The following is a 21473-nucleotide window of genomic DNA, read 5'->3' on the forward strand; positions in this document are numbered from 1 at the left end:
TCTTTTCTGAATTAAAGAAACAATTGGGAAACGTGTTTTTTATTGTAGAAATTCGTTTATCTTATGGACAAGCCTCGTATATTTGTAAGGCACGCTGCAAATTTGCTTTGTACTATTTCATCAGTTTCTATATTATTTTGAGAATCTGGCAACGTTGTTTATATCTAACCTAATATCGATTTTTGTAAGGTAAGATCTACAATCTACAACCAATGCGTTTGTTGAAATATGTCATTACAACCTTTCAAAAACGTCATTCGAATTCATGTTTTCAAAATTCCAGTGAAGAATAATGTTTACAATAGCTGTGGTACCGATACTTACACGAATTTTAATAAAGAATCACAGGTACGTAAGAAACTTATATACCAACTATTTGAAACCACCTATAATTTGAAAAAAATTTCAGAAATTTCACCAAAAATTCCAATAAAAGAAATTATAGTCATAAAGAAAATAATAAATGTACCAAGCCAGACGTGCATGTTTGTACCATTTCTGAATGTATGGTGGATCCTTGTAAACCAGAACCATCTGTGGTAATCGTAGGTGCTGGGATAGCTGGGCTATCAGCTGCTCAAAGACTTGTTCAATGTGGTATCAGCAACTTTACTGTACTAGAAGCAACTGACAGGTTAGTGAAATAATACGTGTGAAATTGATGCAGTTTCTTTGTTACCATTACGAAAGATGGTATTCTTCATTTTTGTAATATTTTGGACAAAGTGATTTAACTCATTTGTACACTCGTCAGTAATTTCGTGGTTTCCCTAGAACTGTATCGTGAAGTCATGACCCTAATAGTTATGTACTTGCAGCTAGATTTTCAATTTATCATTCCTTCCAGACCTGGTGGAAGGATCCATTCCTGTTGGCTTGGCGATGTCATCGCCGAATTGGGTTGTGCAAATATTTCAGGAGCTTGCGTCGCCAATCCGGTTTTCAATCTAGCAGCGCAAGAAGGTCTGTTAAAACCGCCTTTGAATCCAGTGAATCCATGTAAAGGACTTTATTGTACCAGCGAAGGACGTGCTATAGATTACGCAACCTCTATGGTAGCCTACCATACTTTCAAAGCCTTACAACAGGAAGCTAATAGTTTGTTTAACATGGGAAGCGGAAAGGAACACGGATCATTGAGAAATTTTTTATGTAAGATCTCTAATTTATCATTTTACTGTATCGTTTTCTTAAGAAAGTTGAGAAAGTTTCATTCCAAATTGGTATTTTTAGATTTGAGGATCCAACAGGAGATTCAAAAATTTCCGGAACAGCAACGTTACGACGTTTCCAGAATACTTTATGGATTGACTAACAATTTGAGATACGAAGTGGGAGATGACTTGAATAATGTTAGCGCCGATAATATTGGTAGTTTAGTTGAAATACCTGGTGGAAAAATTGGAGTACCTTTCGGTAATATTACCTATTCATTTATCGTATAATCTCTTATTAAATACTGACATTTCCAGCTGTTTCTTATATTTCCAAAAATCACATTTGAATCGAAGAAAAAATTTATTTAAACCCTCTTATGCGAACAAACAAAAAGATAATTAAAGAACCACAACTTGTTTCTGAAATCGAACCAGCTTCGTTGAAAGTATTAGGACACACTCTGCAGCTATCCCTGAATCGATTGGCTTCATTATTTGGTGTCTCATCCTCTGTTTATTGTCGGTAATTTGAGCCTCCAAGCTCTTATTATCAAAAGACACAGACGCGATGTTTCATATTGTCGATCAAAATAATTGGACATTGGACCAGTTTGAGGTCTGCTCCAGCTAAACAATTCATCCTGCAGCTATCCCTGAATCGATTGGCTTCCTTATTTGGTGTCTCATCCTCTGTTTACTGTCGGTAATTTGAGCCCCCAAGCTCTTATTATCAAAAGACACAGACGCTATGTTATCATTGTCGATCAACATAATTGGACATTGGACCAGTTTGAGGTCTGCTCCAGCTAAACAATTCATCCTGCAGCTATCCCTGAATAGATTGGCTTCATTATTTGGTGTCTCATCCTCTGTTTACTGTCGGTAATTTGAGCCCCCAAGCTCTTATTATCAAAAGACACAGACGCGATGTTTCATATTGTCGATCAAAATAATTGGACACTGGACCAGTTTGAGGTCTGCTCCAGCTAAACAATTCATCCTGCAGCTATCCCTGAATCGATTGGCTTCCTTATTTGGTGTTTCATCCTCTGTTTACTGTCGGTAATTTGAGCCTCCAAGCTCTTATTATCAAAAGACACAGACGCTATGTTATCATTGTCGATCAACATAATTGGACATTGGACCAGTTTGAGGTCTGCTCCAGCTAAACAATTCATCCTGCAGCTATCCCTGAATAGATTGGCTTCATTATTTGGTGTCTCATCCTCTGTTTACTGTCGGTAATTTGAGCCCCCAAGCTCTTATTATCAAAAGACACAGACGCTATGTTATCATTGTCGATCAACATAATTGGACACTGGACCAGTTTGAGGTCTGCTCCAGCTAAACAATTCATCCTGCAGCTATCCCTGAATCGATTGGCTTCCTTATTTGGTGTTTCATCCTCTGTTTACTGTCGGTAATTTGAGCCTCCAAGCTCTTATTATCAAAAGACACAGACGCTATGTTATCATTGTCGATCAACATAATTGGACATTGGACCAGTTTGAGGTCTGCTCCAGCTAAACAATTCATCCTGCAGCTATCCCTGAATCGATTGGCTTCCTTATTTGGTGTTTCATCCTCTGTTTACTGTCGGTAATTTGAGCCTCCAAGCTCTTATTATCAAAAGACACAGACGCTATGTTATCATTGTCGATCAACATAATTGGACACTGGACCAGTTTGAGGTCTGCTCCAGCTAAACAATTCATCCTGCAGCTATCCCTGAATAGATTGGCTTCATTATTTGGTGTCTCATCCTCTGTTTACTGTCGGTAATTTGAGCCCCCAAGCTCTTATTATCAAAAGACACAGACGCTATGTTATCATTGTCGATCAACATAATTGGACACTGGACCAGTTTGAGGTCTGCTCCAGCTAAACAATTCATCCTGCAGCTATCCCTGAATAGATTGGCTTCATTATTTGGTGTCTCATCCTCTGTTTACTGTCGGTAATTTGAGCCCCCAAGCTCTTATTATCAAAAGACACAGACGCTATGTTATCATTGTCGATCAACATAATTGGACACTGGACCAGTTTGAGGTCTGCTCCAGCTAAACAATTCATCCTGCAGCTATCCCTGAATCGATTGGCTTCCTTATTTGGTGTTTCATCCTCTGTTTACTGTCGGTAATTTGAGCCTCCAAGCTCTTATTATCAAAAGACACAGACGCTATGTTATCATTGTCGATCAACATAATTGGACACTGGACCAGTTTGAGGTCTGCTCCAGCTAAACAATTCATCCTGCAGCTATCCCTGAATCGATTGGCTTCCTTATTTGGTGTTTCATCCTCTGTTTACTGTCGGTAATTTGAGCCTCCAAGCTCTTATTATCAAAAGACACAGACGCTATGTTATCATTGTCGATCAACATAATTGGACACTGGACCAGTTTGAGGTCTGCTCCAGCTAAACAATTCATCCTGCAGCTATCCCTGAATAGATTGGCTTCATTATTTGGTGTCTCATCCTCTGTTTACTGTCGGTAATTTGAGCCCCCAAGCTCTTATTATCAAAAGACACAGACGCTATGTTATCATTGTCGATCAACATAATTGGACACTGGACCAGTTTGAGGTCTGCTCCAGCTAAACAATTCATCCTGCAGCTATCCCTGAATCGATTGGCTTCCTTATTTGGTGTTTCATCCTCTGTTTACTGTCGGTAATTTGAGCCTCCAAGCTCTTATTATCAAAAGACACAGACGCTATGTTATCATTGTCGATCAACATAATTGGACACTGGACCAGTTTGAGGTCTGCTCCAGCTAAACAATTCATCCTGCAGCTATCCCTGAATCGATTGGCTTCCTTATTTGGTGTTTCATCCTCTGTTTACTGTCGGTAATTTGAGCCTCCAAGCTCTTATTATCAAAAGACACAGACGCTATGTTATCATTGTCGATCAACATAATTGGACACTGGACCAGTTTGAGGTCTGCTCCAGCTAAACAATTCATCCTGCAGCTATCCCTGAATAGATTGGCTTCATTATTTGGTGTCTCATCCTCTGTTTACTGTCGGTAATTTGAGCCTCCAAGCTCTTATTATCAAAAGACACAGACGCGATGTTTCATATTGTCGATCAAAATAATTGGACACTGGACCAGTTTGAGGTCTGCTCCAGCTAAACAATTCATCCTGCAGCTATCCCTGAATCGATTGGCTTCCTTATTTGGTGTCTCATCCTCTGTTTACTGTCGATAATTTGAGCCCCCAAGCTCTTATTATCAAAAGACACAGACGCTATGTTATCATTGTCGATCAACATAATTGGACACTGGACCAGTTTGAGGTCTGCTCCAGCTAAACAATTCATCCTGCAGCTATCCCTGAATCGATTGGCTTCATTATTTGGTGTCTAATCCTCTGTCTCCTGTAGTCTGCGTCCAGATTTTCGCCAGACCAGTTACTCCAGTGTGCAATTTATCAAATTCTTATTTCAACTGATTTCTGATGTAATAGAAAAATGACTTTCGTTCCATTTTTAAAGTCGAGGTCAAGGGAAAAGATCATTATGTATGATAATGTCTCTAAATTTTCCAACATTCCTCTGAAATCATAGGAATACAGCCAAATATTGGAAGTGCATTGTATTTTTCGTTCACTCACTCACGCTATGTTTGCAAACCATGATAAAATGATAAAATAAGAAGATAAAGTTCTGTAATCGTATGGTCACGTCCATAGAATCCCAAGTAGCCAAAACGAAAACTAAAATGGGAGCCTCCGGAGTGATGGTGTAGAAGACAATCAACAACAAGAAGAAAAACGTAGATTGGACATACGATGTAGAGGTGGACAGTGGAGTAGTGGAATGTGAGAGAACTATAGAAGCTAAAAAAGGCAAAGGGAGAAAGCCGGAGAAGATGGAAAAAAAGTTTAATAGTAATAAAAAACAATATAAAATTACTATCAATAGTAACAATTAACCAATTCCTATCGTTGATTGTTTTATAGTTTAAGAAACATGGTGGTGGTTACGAAATTTTTATTACAGTGACCGATTTCGTTGACCATTATCATTTTAGGATTCGTCGGAGTATTGAGTCCTTTGTTAAAAGATCTCCCCGAATGTTGTTTGAAATTCAACAAACCAGTGGGTCTAATCAGATGGGGAGCGGTCCAAGGAAGAAATAAAGGACCTAGAGCGATTGTTCAATGTTGTGATAGCGAAGAATTTTGCGCAGACTATGTCATAATTACCGTTTCGTTGGGAGTATTGAAAGAACACGGAGAAAAATTATTTTGTCCGGCTCTACCGTCACCTAAAATAGACGCTATTCATTCGCTTGGTATAGTATTAACATCCCGTTTTGGATATTCTTTTAAATCGTTTTAATATTTTTTTAAGGTTATGGTAACGTTGATAAGATATTCTTGGATTACGATCGGCCGTTTTGGGTATGGTCGAACGGTACTATTAAATTCGCGTGGTCTCAAAACGAACTAGCCCATCGAACTGATTGGACGAAAGGTATAAGCGTCATAGAAGAAGTCGAAGGTAGCAAACACGTACTTTGCGCTTACATCAGCGGACCGGAAGCTGTTGTAATGGAACATGCTACAGACGAAGAAGTCGCCGAAGGAATAACGAAATTACTCAGAAAATTTACCGGTGACGCTTCTTTACCTTATCCCTCGACTATTTTGAGATCCAAATGGTCTTCTGATCCGTATTTCTGCGGTGCTAAAAGTTATATGAATTTGAAATCGAATATAGGGCATCAGTGTGATCTAAGTAGTCCCGTACCAGGTACATGTGATCCCGTACCGCCGATTTTACTTTTCGCAGGTAAAAAGAATGATAATTTTCAGTAGGTACCACCGATTATAACGTTTGTTTAGGAGACTAAATAAAAAACGTGAGTTGTATTTAGATTTTTGATTTTGTAGGTGAAGCAACGTGCGCCGGACACCATTCAACCGTTCACGGAGCTAGATTGAGCGGTATAAGGGAAGCGGAGAGGGTGATACAACTTACCAAACAATATGGCGGACCTCCTCCTGGCGAATGTAACTAAAACTACGATTGGTTGTTGTTTTTAACTTTTGCTTTATTGTATACGATATTTAACAACACTTTTATATACGTCCTGTAAATACTTTAGGTAACAATTTATAAAATATATTAAATTATATTAAAAAATCTAGTTTTTGTAAGACTTTGACAAAATATGTGGTTTTTAAACGCGAAGAATTTTATACAACACTGTTTAAAGTAACTAAGAATAAAAATAATTACAAAAACTTGTTCATTTTGTCTTTGACTTTGTAAAAAAATTAACAAATCGAATGAAAACTAATTTACGAGTGTAAAATGAAATTTCGTTCCCAAATTAAAATATTTTTCTCTTATACAATAGTGAATATTTATTAAGAAGATGATTTGGTGTGAATCATTTACAGAGGGAAATTTCTACAAACATTTAGGTGATTTCTCAACTTTTTTGAACATTTTTTTATTCATTGGGACATTTATTTATGGAAAAATATCCGTACTTTATATTATATTTTTTATACGAAATGCATATTTTTGTATAGTGTACTTATTTGGCCCCTATACGAGGTCTGGCTATTAAATAACGGGATTAGTTACGAAAAATGGGTTTTATTATAAAAATTATTCTACATTCGAATGCTCCCCCTCAATATACTCCTCTTCTCACACCGCCCACTTCTCCATACGTTTTTTCCATTGATCAAAGCAGTGCTGGAAGTCTTCTTTGGTGATGGCCTTTAGGAGCTATGCCGTTTTTTTCTTTACCGTTTCCATCGACCCAAATCGGATCCTTTTCGAAGCAGATTTTGTCAACGAAAACAAATAACAGTCTCACGGTGCCAAATCTGGTGAATACGGCGAGTGCTCGAGCACAGATAGCGCGTTATGGGCACGTGCGTTGTCCTGGTGCAAAATCCACGAGTTGGGCCGTTTTTTACTAACTTTTTATCGCAGTATCGCCAAATAGTAAGTCTAGTTGACCCTCTGGAGCCCATTCAGTTATCAAGATAACGTTAATTTCGAAAAAAACGATCGCTTTGAATTTTGATTTGCTCTATTGGTCATCACTAAAGCACTTACACCGCTCAAAAACAAGCTCACGAGATAGAGAATAGGCCCCATAGGCCTCTTGCAACAATTTATATCACTCAGTCGGAGATTTTTTCAATTTAACGAGAAATATGTTTTTCGTCACACGTGGTTTTCCTCACGAGAAAAAAACTAGTTATTTAAAAACCAGATATATTTTTTACAAAAACAAACAGTACGTTTGTCAGTACAGCACCACCAAAATGTGATCCCTTCAGCGAAATAATCTCAAATGACATGAATTGGCGTGAATCGACATCGACAAGACCGTGCAATAAACATCGATCAACCTCAAACCATACTAGTCGTCAATCGGCGTCAATGGACGTCAAATCATATTTATAAGATCAATTTTTATTTCATAAACCAACTATTATAATAATTATCAAGAATTGATGAGACAAAATTATTAAATAAATGAAATTATTGATATTTTTCTTTTTTTATTTTCTCGCGAAGACTTTTTGACTTGTTTAAAGTTTGTTGTTTGTTTTTCAACAAGAAACTTATTGCATCAAATTACAGCATGTACTAATCATTATCGACCTTCGAGTATCCCATAAACTAATTAGTCCCATTATCTACCGGTCGTAATTATTTTTTTATTACTTATTTTTGTTTCCAATGATTTTGAAAAAAAAATCATTCACATAGATATTTCACGCACATCAAAGAGTTATCGATCTGGAGTTCGAAACGTATTCAAAATTATTAATTGAAATGAATATTTTCAAAATCAAAAGCTTAAGAGAAATGGACAAATAACTGTTGCTATCTAACGTTTCACCAAATTGTATGCTTGGTATCTTCAAAATTTGCTTGTTTTTTCGACTGATTCTAATTTCTGAAGATGCCCAGTACAACAGAACATACAAATAATGGACGACGGTTACGAAAGCCTGTCAGAATTAACCTGTCGATTATTTCCTGTGGGAATTTGGTTTTGATTTTTGTTTTGGCTCTCAAAAACAAGGAATGCGTAGACAACAAATGCGTTCATTCCATTGAAAAGTTAATAGTTACCAATATACGTGAATTTCCCTCTACGGTCAAAATATAAAGTAAAACGAGAGCCATCTTCAAACCTAACCTTAAAAAAATACATTTCCTTCCACATTACTTTTGTTAAAACACTTAGGTTAAAAATCAAAATAATATCAAGTTTTTAATGTTTGAATATACAAAACCGATACTATTTTTTCACATCTTTCGACATTTTTGAATAATTCGTTCCTTGAAGTATATTAAGGGGGCTCCGCGCGAAATTTATGAAAAATATCTGTTTTTTGATAGTGTAGAATAAGACGAATCCAATGTTAACCTTCTTTATATAAGCTATCGATCCAAATTTAAAGAAATCAAAGTTCGCTTCTTCAACATGAGTTCTTATAGAACACATAATTAAATCCTTTAATTACAAATTAAATCAGAATTTTGAAACATAAGAGACTTAAAATTAAGAACATTTAGAAGCATAGATATATGATTATATAAATTTGATTGGTAAGAAATTTTTCAAATGGCGTCAGTCGGCCATATTGTTTGAGTGTTTGAGCGCGCGAAATTTAATTAGTAGACGCTTGAACCTCCTTAATATCAAATCAATATTTGACATAACAACTGAATATATCGAATATAAATAGACACACAAACAACACGAAATTTAAATGAATATAAAATGAAAACCAAAAATTATTCTTTCTTAGTTAGTATTTCATTGGCAGCTTCTTTGATTTCTTTCCAAGATCCTTCTATATCGGATTTTTCGGTCATTCTAGAACAAACAACCATCCTCAGAAAATAGGTGTCTTTAATTTTAGAAGGGACCAAATGTATGAGCCCTCTACCGTTGATCCGTTTCAATAAAGCCTCGTTGATTTCATTAGAACCTTTCAATCTAAAACAAACCAATCCCATAGTGACTTCCTGCGTGATTTCGAATCTACCATCCGCTTTAACTAAAGATTCGAAATGGTGTGCTAATCCTATTTGTTTCCTAATGTGAGCTTGGATATTTTCTATACCATATAACCTCAAGACGAACCATAATTTCAAAGATCTGAACCTTCTTCCTAACGGTATCTGCCAGTGTCTATAATCGGGAGCTGAGCCTTGTTGGTCGTGTTTTAAATATAGAGGATCGACGTTGAAAGCGTTCACCAACCAAGTTGGATCTTTCAACCACATCGCCGAGCAATCAAAGTTCACCAACATCCATTTGTGAGGATTGAAATTGAAGGAATCAGCGCGTTCGATTCCTTTCATTAGATATCTGAAATTGTTCTATCAAATTAGTACGCCAATTTGATCAATTCATTACCTGTATTCCGGGCAGATGAAAGCTGATCCCGCATACGCTGCGTCGACGTGGAGCCAGACGTTATATTTGTTGCAAACGGGACCGATTTCGTCTAATCTGTCGAAGGTACATGAAGATGTTGTGCCCAAAGTTGCTACAGCCTGTAATAAAAATTGATTGTGTGTTTATCTATTGTTAAAAACGGCGCTCAAATATTTTAGTCAAGTCACCACTGTCTGACTGATCGGAATCTTATTTCTGTGTTTCTGTGTCTGTGTTAATGCATCTCTAACTTTCCGTTTTCTTTTTTACTTTTCTGCAATCTTTGAAAATTGCGAAACGGTTGAAAGAAAACTGTACTTCTTGTTTGGAACGCTTGCAACGATTCTTTAAATATTCATCATATGTTACTTACGTAGAAAGGTATGAGTCCAGCTTCCAAATCATCCTGGATGGCTTTCTCCAAAGTTGGTCCGGTAAGTTTGTTGTATTCATCTGGTTGCAGGGCACGCATTTTGATGCCCCCCAAAAGACCAGCACGCTCTACAGACGAATGACTTTGACCTATTCACAAAATATAAAGTTATTTAAAATATGTTAATATTAATACTTATACAAAAACGTGCCGTGGGTTTCAGCACGTGACAACCGCACAGTTCAAACACAGATAGTCGTTGCGGAATCTTAAGAATGTATGTAAGTAGATTTGAGCCTCAATTTCACGATATATCAAATGACAATCTTGCAATATCAGTTCAAGTTCAGTATCGATGTTTTCTGCTACTTCAGCGAGTCTGAAAGACGACATTCATCCTGTAGCAAAGTGCTACTACGATTGGATTTGGAAAACCAAAAAAAAAAACGATGGGTCAAGATGGTGCTTTATCACCAAAAGTCGAATTCCAATTTTTCAACAAGATCTATGTTCCACGTATCCGTAAACATCCTCAATGGCACGTTCTGGGTACTTTCACGATTAAAAATATCAAATTTTATGTTGGCAATATCAAATTTGACATATTCATATCAGTGTTGCCATATCTCAATCCTTAAAAGTATCAATGTTTCTGAAGTTACTTACTAGAGGTATATCCAACTAACTTTCCGACAATTTCCGCATCAGACATTTCGGGATTTTCTTTTTTAATAATATCCATGGTACGTGCTTTGGCGCCGAGAAGCGCTACTAAAGTGGCTTCGCTAGCCGTTCCCTGAATGACGCCGCCTCCTTTACCTCCCGAACAAGCTAGAAAATCTTCGGGAAGACCTAACATTTTTCCCAACCAATCTAACATAACAACTTCTAATTCTGTACATGCTGGACTAGCGATCTAGAAAAAATAGATTCGATAATACATTTCAGGAATATAAATATTGAGTAGACATTTTTTATACGGGATGTTAAAGATAAGTTTCCGGTAGTAATAAGAAAATTTTACTTTCTTACAGAGAGTTATGTGAAATTTAGTCTTTTTTAACGTTTCAAAAGGATCAAGAAGCTGAAAAGTCTCTGAAATACAGAGAACGAGACAAGGAATATATATACCAGGACAGTAATCGATCCGATTCTCTGAACTGAAGTATAAATATAAAAAAAAATCCCCCTGTATCACTTTTAAATGCATCACAAAATGATGGTAGAATATACGAGGACTTTTTGATAAGTTATCAATCGGAATTATTCCCTAGATCTGGTTTCAAATACGTTTATATGTTTTAATTTGAAAGACGAAGATTTTCATCGGTTGTAGGCCCGTTTTCCACGATTATTTGAAAAATTTTGGGAATTGAGCCAGCTCATATCGTTTATTCGACCTTTTCTGAATATATTCTATTATCAATTGTACGTTAATCCGATCCTGTATTAACTTTTTCGCTATAGGGGAAACGCTGGATAACGATTGTTCTGACGTGCTTTGTTCTCTTTCCATGAATCCAGTCGAAAGATAAAGAGCAAAATTATACACCTCGTTACTTACGTTGGTTGTGCTCTAGATATATTTCGGAAGCGGATTATACAGGGTGTACTATCTTACTATAGAGATCGACATTATTTTAGGCGATTTAAAGAAATTGGAAAGTAGTCTTCAGATTCATATATAAGATTGTTTGAGATGGCAATTGGAAGAGTGTAAATTGGATAATAAGGGAAGTTAGATAACTAAAAGGAACGATTAGTGATAGCACTCAAAATAGAAAAAAAAAGAAGAAGAAGCTGAAGAAATAATGGATACTAATCAAATGCTTATATAGATAGATACTTAAATGCCACTGGATAGAGATAAGAAGAAATATTAGAAAGAAGAAATGAAAATGCAAATGAAGAAATTAGAAGAATAGAGAACAAGACGAGAAGAACAGTTAGAAGGGGAGAAGATACAATGAGAAAAAGGTAAGGGAAAGAAAAGAAAAAGACTACGGGAAACTATATTAAACATATAATAAAAGATGAAAAATACGATAAAAGTAATGAATTAAATGAAAAATTGCAAGAAACAAGACGTTACAGAAGATTTAAAGAAAGATCAAGGAAGATATTCAAAGAGGAACGAAGCTAAAATGTATGAGAAAGATATAGAAGCGATGGAAGAAAATTCAAAATTAGATATAGAAATTGGGGAATAGAAAAATGAAATCAGAATTGAGAAAAGCGACGAAGAAAATAGTAAAACAAAGATAATTAAAAGGAAAAAATATAATGGTGAATACAGTGTACAAATTTGGAATGAAATCGGGGATGAAAAATGAAGTTATAGGGAATTTTTTAGGATAGGACAAGCACAGAGTTCGAAGAGGTCTTTTGGGCCAGTATTAAGATGAAATGAATCGAGGAAAAGTAATTATATTTCGAAAGATATCAGGAACGTTTCTAGATCCTCCTATTTCAAAATAAAATCAATAAGTTTACTTAAGAATCATTTTGAATTTATTATAATAATCGCTAACAACAGACTATAAAAAACATCGTTGTATGCATAAAATTGTTATAAACAAAATACACAATACACAATAGATTTTATTATTGAAACATATGTTTTAAATTGTTTTGTATTACTGAAAAAAACTACAAGAAATTTCAATAGTTTCGCCTGTTGTTTATATTTACTTAAGCAACGTTCTATTCATAGTTCACCTTCTGTTAAATATTTTTCTGACACTTCAACTTTCAAAGAAACGACCAGCCTTGACAGAAATAAGATACAAACGTTGGCAAATTCGATCTCGATTAATTACACAACCGTTGGGTATATTTTTTACCGTTTTTAGTGTTTTAAGTAGATTAGAAATCAGATAAAAAGTTACAGTAAATCAATTTTTCCTTACAACACGAAATTTCCGCTAATAGACAATAGTCATTTTGATGAGAAAACTGGAGGAAACGCAGTCCAAAAATCTGTTAAATCGACACTAACTATGTGTCGATCTAAAACATGATTTTTAACCAAATTTCATTTCCGAATTTTCTATAATTTATATGGAAAAACTATGGTACATTCGTGGCAACTTTGGTAAATTGGGCGATGTTGAAAATTACCAAAATACTTATTCACAAACACTGTAAGTTACGTATTCAGAAGTGTGTTCGCTGAAAAGTTGAAAAATATATAAAAGAAATGTTTTCATTAGATTTTTTCTCGAAACTACTGCCCACTAAAGCTAAATTTGTAAATGTAGTTTTTAATTATTACTGAAAACCGACCGCTAGCCTTGTATTTTTTCTTTTAGAAATTCAAATCGTTTATAAGTTTAGATTGTATTGTGGAACAACCTCTGCTACTATAACGAATAAAATTAAAACAAAATGCAAATATCGAGGTTGATTCACTTACCCAACTGAAACCTATGCAGGCGATTGCGCCGCTGAGTATGTCGGCAACAATTGCAGGATAAGAATTGCCGGTGGGATAATAAGCATGAAATCTAGGTGAATGCCAATGTGTCACCTATAAAATAAATATAAATAAAAATTAATTTGTATAACGTGAGATATATTTTTTCACTCACCCCAGGCATAATAACCCTTTCCAGATCTTTCATAATATCTTCCCATTTTTCTGGTTTTTCTGGCGCTGTTTCTGGTATTAGCGGTCTCAAATAACCCGGTTCAACAGTAGGTAAAACCCTCCTAAAATAATTTGTTGAGAATAAAAGCATAGAAAGGATTATAAGAATGTATTTTTTATGTTTTTTTTTTCCTTAATACATCACAGTACTGAATAATTAGCTATTATATAAAACAAACCAACTTTCAAACAAGTCTTAATATCTTGAAGGCCAAGTTTGCATTTTATATTATTTCGTTTTTGAAATATTGTGGAATATTGAATAAACAAAACTGTAATAAACTGTCATTTTTATTTGAAACTTCAAAATTTTAAACAAATGGATGGGAGTGTCAATAAATCAAAGTTTACCGTTCCAAATATTTTTCAAACAAAAGAGAAGCCGTTATCGACAATAAACCAAAAAGAAAATAGTCTAGGGTGGGTACAAGAAAACAAATTATTGTATGGGACTCTTTTGGTATAAGACATAAGCTCCCAAACTAGAAAACATTCAAAATATTTTCCTTTCGTTACATTTTTATCTCATTTCCGAAAATTCGTTAAAAGAAATTCACACAGACCTCTGTGGAGACTCCAGTGGATCTCTAGTGGTTTTTTTGATCTACCATTGGAGAAGATACCTCACTTTATAAATTTATTATTTTTATAAATACTTTTAATACTTAGAACTTTGAAAAAAAATCAAATCATTATTATACTTCGTTAACTTGCTACAACTGAATATTAAATTATAAAACGTAAATAGACGAGTAAAATGTACCTGCCTGTAAGGGAGTTTGGTTTAAATAGGGTACCAGACGTGAACTGAGCCCTTTTTGTACCTCATTCGTTTTTAAACGAAATTTCAAAGCAAATCTAACAAAGGAAAATAAATTATTTGCAAATAAAACAAAATAAAAAAGAAACATTTCAATCCCAAGGCATGTTTATAAATAATAATGGTCAGAATTTTCTGAACTAGAGATTGAATTATGAAGGGTTGTAAAGAGGGTGATACCACATCTTCTTTTTTGATAACATGTTCAACCCAGTTTTTCCAAAGCTCTTGGTGATTTGCTGATAGAACTCAGTTCTGGAGACTAATTACATTTTTGTAATTCTGATTTTACTTTCGTCCACATTAACTCTATAGGGTTAAATATGCGATAGTAAGGAGGTAGTGTAAGAAGAGTATGAACCTGCTCTTTGTACACCTTGTACATATAATAAATTTTCTCTAACTTTAGACAAAAACAGTAAGAAATTATTTGTTTGCCAATAGAAATGCATTTATGTTAACGATTCGATGTTTTCATTGGTAAACAATGAAGATGATGAGTCCACGTGGACTGACGATTTACCGAATTTTATACGGGGAGTAAACAGTATTTGGTATGAGTACCGTGCGTATTTATGAAATATTGACTGATCCTTGTATAACTGTCTTCTGCAATTGATACTGGAAGAACTTTACCACTTTGGGAATCTGTGGTGAGCGTATGTAAAAACTTTTATCGATACCTTGTACAATTATGGTAATTTTTGAATAAAATTTTACTATATCATGTGGTACACCCATAAATACTTTTACTTTTTTTATACCAAAGACCCCAACATCGATTTTAAAATTAACCGTTCAATGACAATTAAAATGGTCAAGGTGTGATACATATAAATGATTGGATAATATTATATCCGGTAGATAATTACACGTGCAATAATAGCAACAATAATAAATTGCTAGTTTATTAAATTTAGAAATTTGTTACCGTTAAGATATGACATTGAAAAATTGTAATAAACAAAGATGAAGTTACTGATATTTCGGTTACTTAACCTGTAAGGTCAAATCAATATAAAGCAAGTATAAGACACGTTGCCAGATTTTGTTGCAATGTTGCAATGTATGCAATTGATTTAACGAGATTCAACGTGGTGTCACGCGGATTTTTGATGTGTCACATCCAGATAATCTGAAAACGCCTTTCACAAATGATAACGTATATTTAAAATTCGCAATCTTGTATAAACAACCCTCCGTTTTAGTTGAGATAATAAGCATTTCAAAAGATCTACAGCATGAAATTTTGGGCACGATCGGTGATCTAATTTCACTACCTAGAGGAGACCAAAACAGTCACAGGGTCCTTGAATTACATGGCCGTTTAAACGCAGAATTACAGGGAAAAAATCCTAAAAATTCAAATAAAAATCGCGATAATGAGGATTCACTCACAAACAGACCAATAATATAAGCAAAATTGAAAAGAAAATCTGAAATAAAGTAATAAAAATCCCAGATTATGTCTTTGTATACTAATATTCGAATTATAGATATTTTGAAATGAAGGACGAGGAGAAAAAAATCATATAAACTTAAGAAGGATGTTTGGGATGAAATTAAACTGGAAATAGAACGATTGCTGCCTTTATTGTTATTTAAAATATTCTCAACTACTGCCTAAGTATGCCTCAATCTAAAGGTATGTCACCTGATGATATTGCAATATCAGTTTATGCGTAGCATCGATTTTTTCTGTAACAACAACCGATGTTGGAAGAAATTCATTTTGCAGCGAAGTGCCAACACTATTAAATTCGGAAAATCGGCAAAAAACGGTAGCTCTGGATGGTGTTTCATCACCAAAAGTCGAAGCGAGTTTATTAACAGACAGACAAGTTTCATCCACATAGAAATACATCGCAATCGATTTAATTCCATTTTTTATCGAAAATAAATGTTTCGAGTATCTCTGTAAACAAATCAAATGGCACTCTTTCTTTGAAATGCGAAACCCTATTATGGAAATGTCAGATTTGACGTATTAAAAACTTAAGTATATATATAATAATGTAAAATCATCCAAATATAAATCAGTCAGCTCTGTTGAAATTAGACTTACCGATCTCTTATATTCTCGAGGTAGTTTGCGACATAGTCAATCATCTCCTTTCCGAACTCCCTAAACTGATTAGCTTCCATTTCTACAAGCATAGAAATTGATTTAATTTCATTTGGAAGTTCATTTGCAATCCAATTATCTCGCTAAATGTCACGAATCGAAATTATAATAGTTTTCTCGCAACATCATTTTTAATGAACGTATAAGACTTAGAATAAAATTGAGTGAAAGATAAATAAAAATTTATATAAAAATATAGTGTTAAAAAGAGAATTATAAAACTATTTGAAGAAAATAAAATCATTATAAGTTTGCTGATACAATAAAAACAGAAGAAACTAAAAGTACTAATAACAATAATAAAAAGTCTCAGGACCAAAAAAGACAAAGGAAAAAATTCTAGGGAGACATTGAAGGATATCGCATGATATGAACCTAATTAAAAATTTAAATATACTTCCCACCCCTTGCCTTTTCATACGTTTTTTCTATTGATCCAAGCAGTGATGGAAGTCTTCTTTGGTGAGGGTATTTAGAAGCTCTACAGTTTGTAGCTTTACCGCTTCCATCGACTCAAATGGCGTCCTTTTCAAAGCAGATCTTTTTCTAATCTTTCAAGGAAACCCAGACTCGTTGACGCAAGAGCTTTTGGTCAGGAATCAGATTTTTTGCCACCAATTTCGCACAGACTTCGTCAAGAGTAATTCATGGTGTAAAATTTTTCTAACCGTTTCTTTATCGGCGTTTACAACCTCGGCAATCATCCGGATGCTCATTCCACGATCTGGACGCAGAATTTGGTTGATTTTGGTCACTATTTCCGGAGTTGAAACAACAAAAACACGAGCACGAAATAAAGAATGGCGCGTGTCGATAACCAAGTTATCATGTTCAGAAACTGAAGTTAAATAGTGTAATTGTGAGTGGTAGTGTAAACAGTGTGTTCAGCATGATTATCATCAACGGTTCCTGAAATTCCTCAACTTAGTTTTATTGGTTAGTTTATAACCATAAACTGTACATTAAAAAGTTTGGACAGGCCAGAAACCCTGTGCATTAAAGATGCAAGAAAATACGATTGTGGGTTTATTTGTTTAATAAGCAGGTCCAAGTTGTTTGTATTCTTAACAGTTTAGTTTGGTTTGTAACCAAGGTGAAGTGTACAGTGAATTCAAATGTGATTATCGAAAATTTGGAAAGACCGCGTCGACGCTGTTACATCTGTCCTTAAACATTTAGTGATATCGGGCTATTTGGTTGGATTTGGTAGATGAAAAAAACTTGATTTTATATTACTTCTAAAACTACGATAGTTCGATGTACTCGCGCATTTTTATCGATGAAAATTAACTTAATATCTATAAATATCCACCAATTCATCTTAATATACATCTCCTTTAATATTTCCTTCAGATACATCAACTCACTAAGGCCATTAATACATATTCCTATCCAAATCATAATTATATCTTTTCAAAAATGGACGTGGACATGGATGGTTAATAAATTGTTCTTCGAAAGCTCGCAATTGATATTAGGAAGGGTATACTTCAATATTTTTATTACAAACTTCTTGAGGGTACTATACAACAATATCACATGTCTTTTAGTACTTTTTGTGGACACTGACTGGATATATTTTGTGTACAAAATCAAAGGATATTTTCATGTTTAATAAAAAAATTAAGTAAGCATATTGATCAAACTCTACAAATATTTATTGCTTTATACTTACCATTCATTATAAAGTCCTTGGAAAACTAGATTTAAAATTAAATTATTGTTTGAATAAACGAAATTTTTCTGATATAAACAAAATATTTTCTAGCGATATTATGGAAATATAATTATAGTAGAGGACCCCAAGGATATATTACAAAGTACAAGTTATTTATAGAGAATCCTGCATTTATGGCAGAAGATAAATTATCACAAGTAACAACTTCCTCCAACGCTTCTGTGACTTTGCTATGTTTGCTGTTATTTCCTATTGTATTCGATCATAGCTTGTGTTCATTTGAAACAATCCATGTCCTGGAAACTACTGTATTGCATCTCCTAAATGGGCATGTACAGGTTCTTCTTTAGCAAGAAACTCGCGTCCAAACTATGAAAGAAACTGGTGTAATGTGTTTCTTTTGTCACTCTAGTTATCAGCTCTAAATATCATCAAAATATGTAAGATATTACGGAGAGGAAACTGTCTAATACATGGAGTAAAAGTTTTTTAAACCTAGCTACCCCAAGCAGACATCGACGAGCTTCTTTTGACGATAAATACAAAAGTACAAAAGTGTGGATGGAAAAAATCTATCAGATATTCTGCTAACCAGTGTTGACAAGTGTGCAGCACCAAAAACTACTCCATTTATATCTCTACGGCCTGTAATCCACCGCAAAAATCGCATCTCGCATCTCCTTATCGATGTTGGTTGTTTGGAGGTTCAGAATGTTTTTCGTCGGCGTCGATGAACAAGAACAAATCTCCTATGCATGAGTTTAGGAAGATTGCTTCTAGAGGATTTCTGTGGTGAAGGTCGTCGCTGCATTCCATTGATCTTCAGTATTCCAAGGACTCGGGTGTGTGAGGTAAGTGCATTAGCCACAGGATATTTTGATTTATGGTAATCTGAACCTAACGACTGAGAGTTATTGTTTTACATTCTCGATTTAATTATTTTGGTATCAAAATATTATAATGAAGACTTAAATCAATCGGAACATCAATTTTTATCTGTCGTTCAAAAATTGTTGAAAGAAACTAATTCAAAAACAGAAGATACTTGAAATGAACGACATTTAGAAGCACAAACATATCAAAAGGTTTGATAAATAATATTTTGATAAGGCTTTGTAAGTCAATCCAAACGAAAATGAAAAATTATCAAGTGATAATTGAGATGAAGTTTTTATATAATGAAAAATATTATATTTGAGCTGAATTATTTCTATTATTATCTAGAACGTCTTTTAAGTTTGTATGTCTATACAAATCAAGTTTCTCGTAAAAATAATTTCGAAATTATCGAGAATTAAGTAATTTATATTCTATTTTATTATAAATGAATAACAAAAAATGTATTTAAACACTTATATACATACTTTAGTTTGTATAGCGTTATCCAAATTAATAATCACTGATAATTCACTTTTTCGAAATTTGTACACTACCCCTGAATTTGCCGCGTTTCGCACCAAAACAGAAGTCCTCCAGCCGTCCGCGAGAGCTTTAAACCTGACGGTATAACGTGAAGAGTGGGGCCAATCGCTATTGATCACCAAATCAACGTTTTCAATCTGTACTGGTCCATTGGGAAATCCGTCAATGGATTAGAAACTCATGATAGTATTAAATTCACGATGGTTTCGTACTTTCCAAGAATATATTTATTTTATATTCATAAATATGTTTACTATACATATTTAAATAATTTTTTTTTCAGTATAATGAATCTATTAATTAGATTTAGATTAGATGTTATTATTTTTCGTTATTAATGATTAAAAACACAAAAATTATTAAATTATGCTTTTAAATATAATGTTTCGACCTATGTAAATTGGTCAAAAAATTCTCAACAATCAAATTTGTTCAAATTTTTTATACAGTGCTTTTCAGATAAAAGTATCCACCTTTAATAACTTTTGTAATACTGGTATTTAGAAAAAATCCAAAAACACGTCAATTTATGTTGGAAGGGGCAAGCATTATGGCTTATTTAAACTTACTGGAAAAGCCACCCCCTCACCAATAGCAGCATCCCCTTAATTTGTTTAAATTACTTTTCATATTTTTTATGTAAAATTTGGATACTCCTCTTTGAGCTGGTTGTACAACAGTTCAAACTCTTTAATCTTTTTAACTGTGCTATTTATTATGAAGTTACAATAAGTGTTCAAAATGAGTACCATTCACTTCCATACAATGGTATAATCTATTTTGAAATGCCTCTCTGACATTGCTTAATACGGCTGGATTGAATTGTCGACATTCATTTTCTATCCTCTCTCGTAAATCATGCAGAGATTCTGCTTGGGTAGCATAAACTTTTGTTTTTAAATACCCCCATAAAAAGAAGTCTAGGGGTGTTAAATCCGGTGACCTAGGTGGCCACTCCATCATCTGCCCCCTTCTACCTATCCAACGAGCGGGGAATGTTTCGTTAAAAATTGTCGGACAGGCATAGCATAGTGTGGGGGAGCTCCGTCTTGTTGAAATACCAGTAAATCTTCGGAAAGGTTATCATCATTTTCTATTATTGTTGTAATACGTGGGTCAACCCCTTCCCTGACTAACTCAAGATATGATTCACCATTTAAATTTCCGTTGATGAAGAAAGGTCCGACAATGTGGTCACCTAGGATATCACACCAAACGTTTAACTTTTGGGGATGTTGTGTATGGAATTCACGCATAATATGTGGATCACTTTCAGCCCAATATCTACAATTATGCCTACTTACTAAGCCATTTAATGACCATGAGCATTCATCAGAAAAGCAAATATTGTTTAACAATTGTGGATTGTTATTGATAATTTGCGTCATTGATTCGCAAAACTCTAGACGACGATCAAAATCATCTTCATTCAACTCGTGCACCAACTTAACTTTGTATGGGTGGTACTTGAATTTATTTAGAACTCGGAAAACTGTAGAAGATGAAACACCGATCGCTCTACTTATTGTTGACAACGATTGGGGTTGTTGAGCCTCTAAGCTGACTTGCCCTAAAATTGCCACTTGGATTGCTTCGTTATTTACGAATCCCTCTCGCTTATGCACTTTATTGCAAACAGACCCTGTTGTGGTAAATTTCTCCATCAGTTGAATTACATACTTATGAGTTGCATGTCTTCCGTCATGTAATTCGTTAAATTTTCTAGCAGCAGCTCTTGCACAATTATTATTTTGGTAGTATAAACCTACAATTTCAATTCTTTCTTGCAAAGAGTAAACCATTTCAGAG

The 21473-nt window shown here is 34.4% G+C and overlaps 2 protein-coding genes across 3 annotated transcripts; one reads left to right on the forward strand and one right to left on the reverse strand.

Moving 5' to 3' along the window:
• The first annotated feature begins 292 nt into the window (after positions 1 to 292).
• On the forward strand, positions 293 to 6189 carry LOC130441788 (spermine oxidase). Its single transcript, XM_056775576.1, has 7 exons — positions 293 to 348; positions 446 to 634; positions 848 to 1152; positions 1234 to 1416; positions 5197 to 5460; positions 5520 to 5960; positions 6062 to 6189. The coding sequence occupies exons 1-7, from the start codon at positions 293 to 295 to the stop codon at positions 6187 to 6189; spliced, it is 1566 nt and encodes a 521-aa protein (XP_056631554.1).
• Positions 6190 to 6197: 8 nt separating this feature from the next.
• On the reverse strand, positions 6198 to 19808 carry LOC130441793 (aromatic-L-amino-acid decarboxylase-like). Of its 2 annotated transcripts, XM_056775583.1 has the most exons (8): positions 19607 to 19808; positions 16505 to 16586; positions 13561 to 13681; positions 13386 to 13499; positions 10637 to 10886; positions 9971 to 10119; positions 9577 to 9716; positions 6198 to 9528 (listed from the first exon to the last, which is right to left on the reverse strand). In XM_056775583.1, exons 2-8 carry the CDS (start codon positions 16582 to 16584, stop codon positions 8949 to 8951), a joined length of 1434 nt encoding a protein of 477 aa, XP_056631561.1. In that variant the 5' UTR covers positions 16585 to 16586; positions 19607 to 19808; the 3' UTR covers positions 6198 to 8948. The 2 variants fall into 2 exon arrangements, with proteins under 2 accessions (XP_056631561.1, XP_056631560.1); XM_056775582.1 differs by lacking the exon at positions 19607 to 19808 and having other exon boundaries at positions 6204 to 9528; positions 16505 to 16596.
• Between the last annotated feature and the right edge of the window lie 1665 nt (positions 19809 to 21473).

The sequence above is a fragment of the Diorhabda sublineata genome, chromosome 3 (genome assembly GCF_026230105.1).
Source record: "Diorhabda sublineata isolate icDioSubl1.1 chromosome 3, icDioSubl1.1, whole genome shotgun sequence".
Taxonomy (NCBI): domain Eukaryota; kingdom Metazoa; phylum Arthropoda; class Insecta; order Coleoptera; family Chrysomelidae; genus Diorhabda; species Diorhabda sublineata.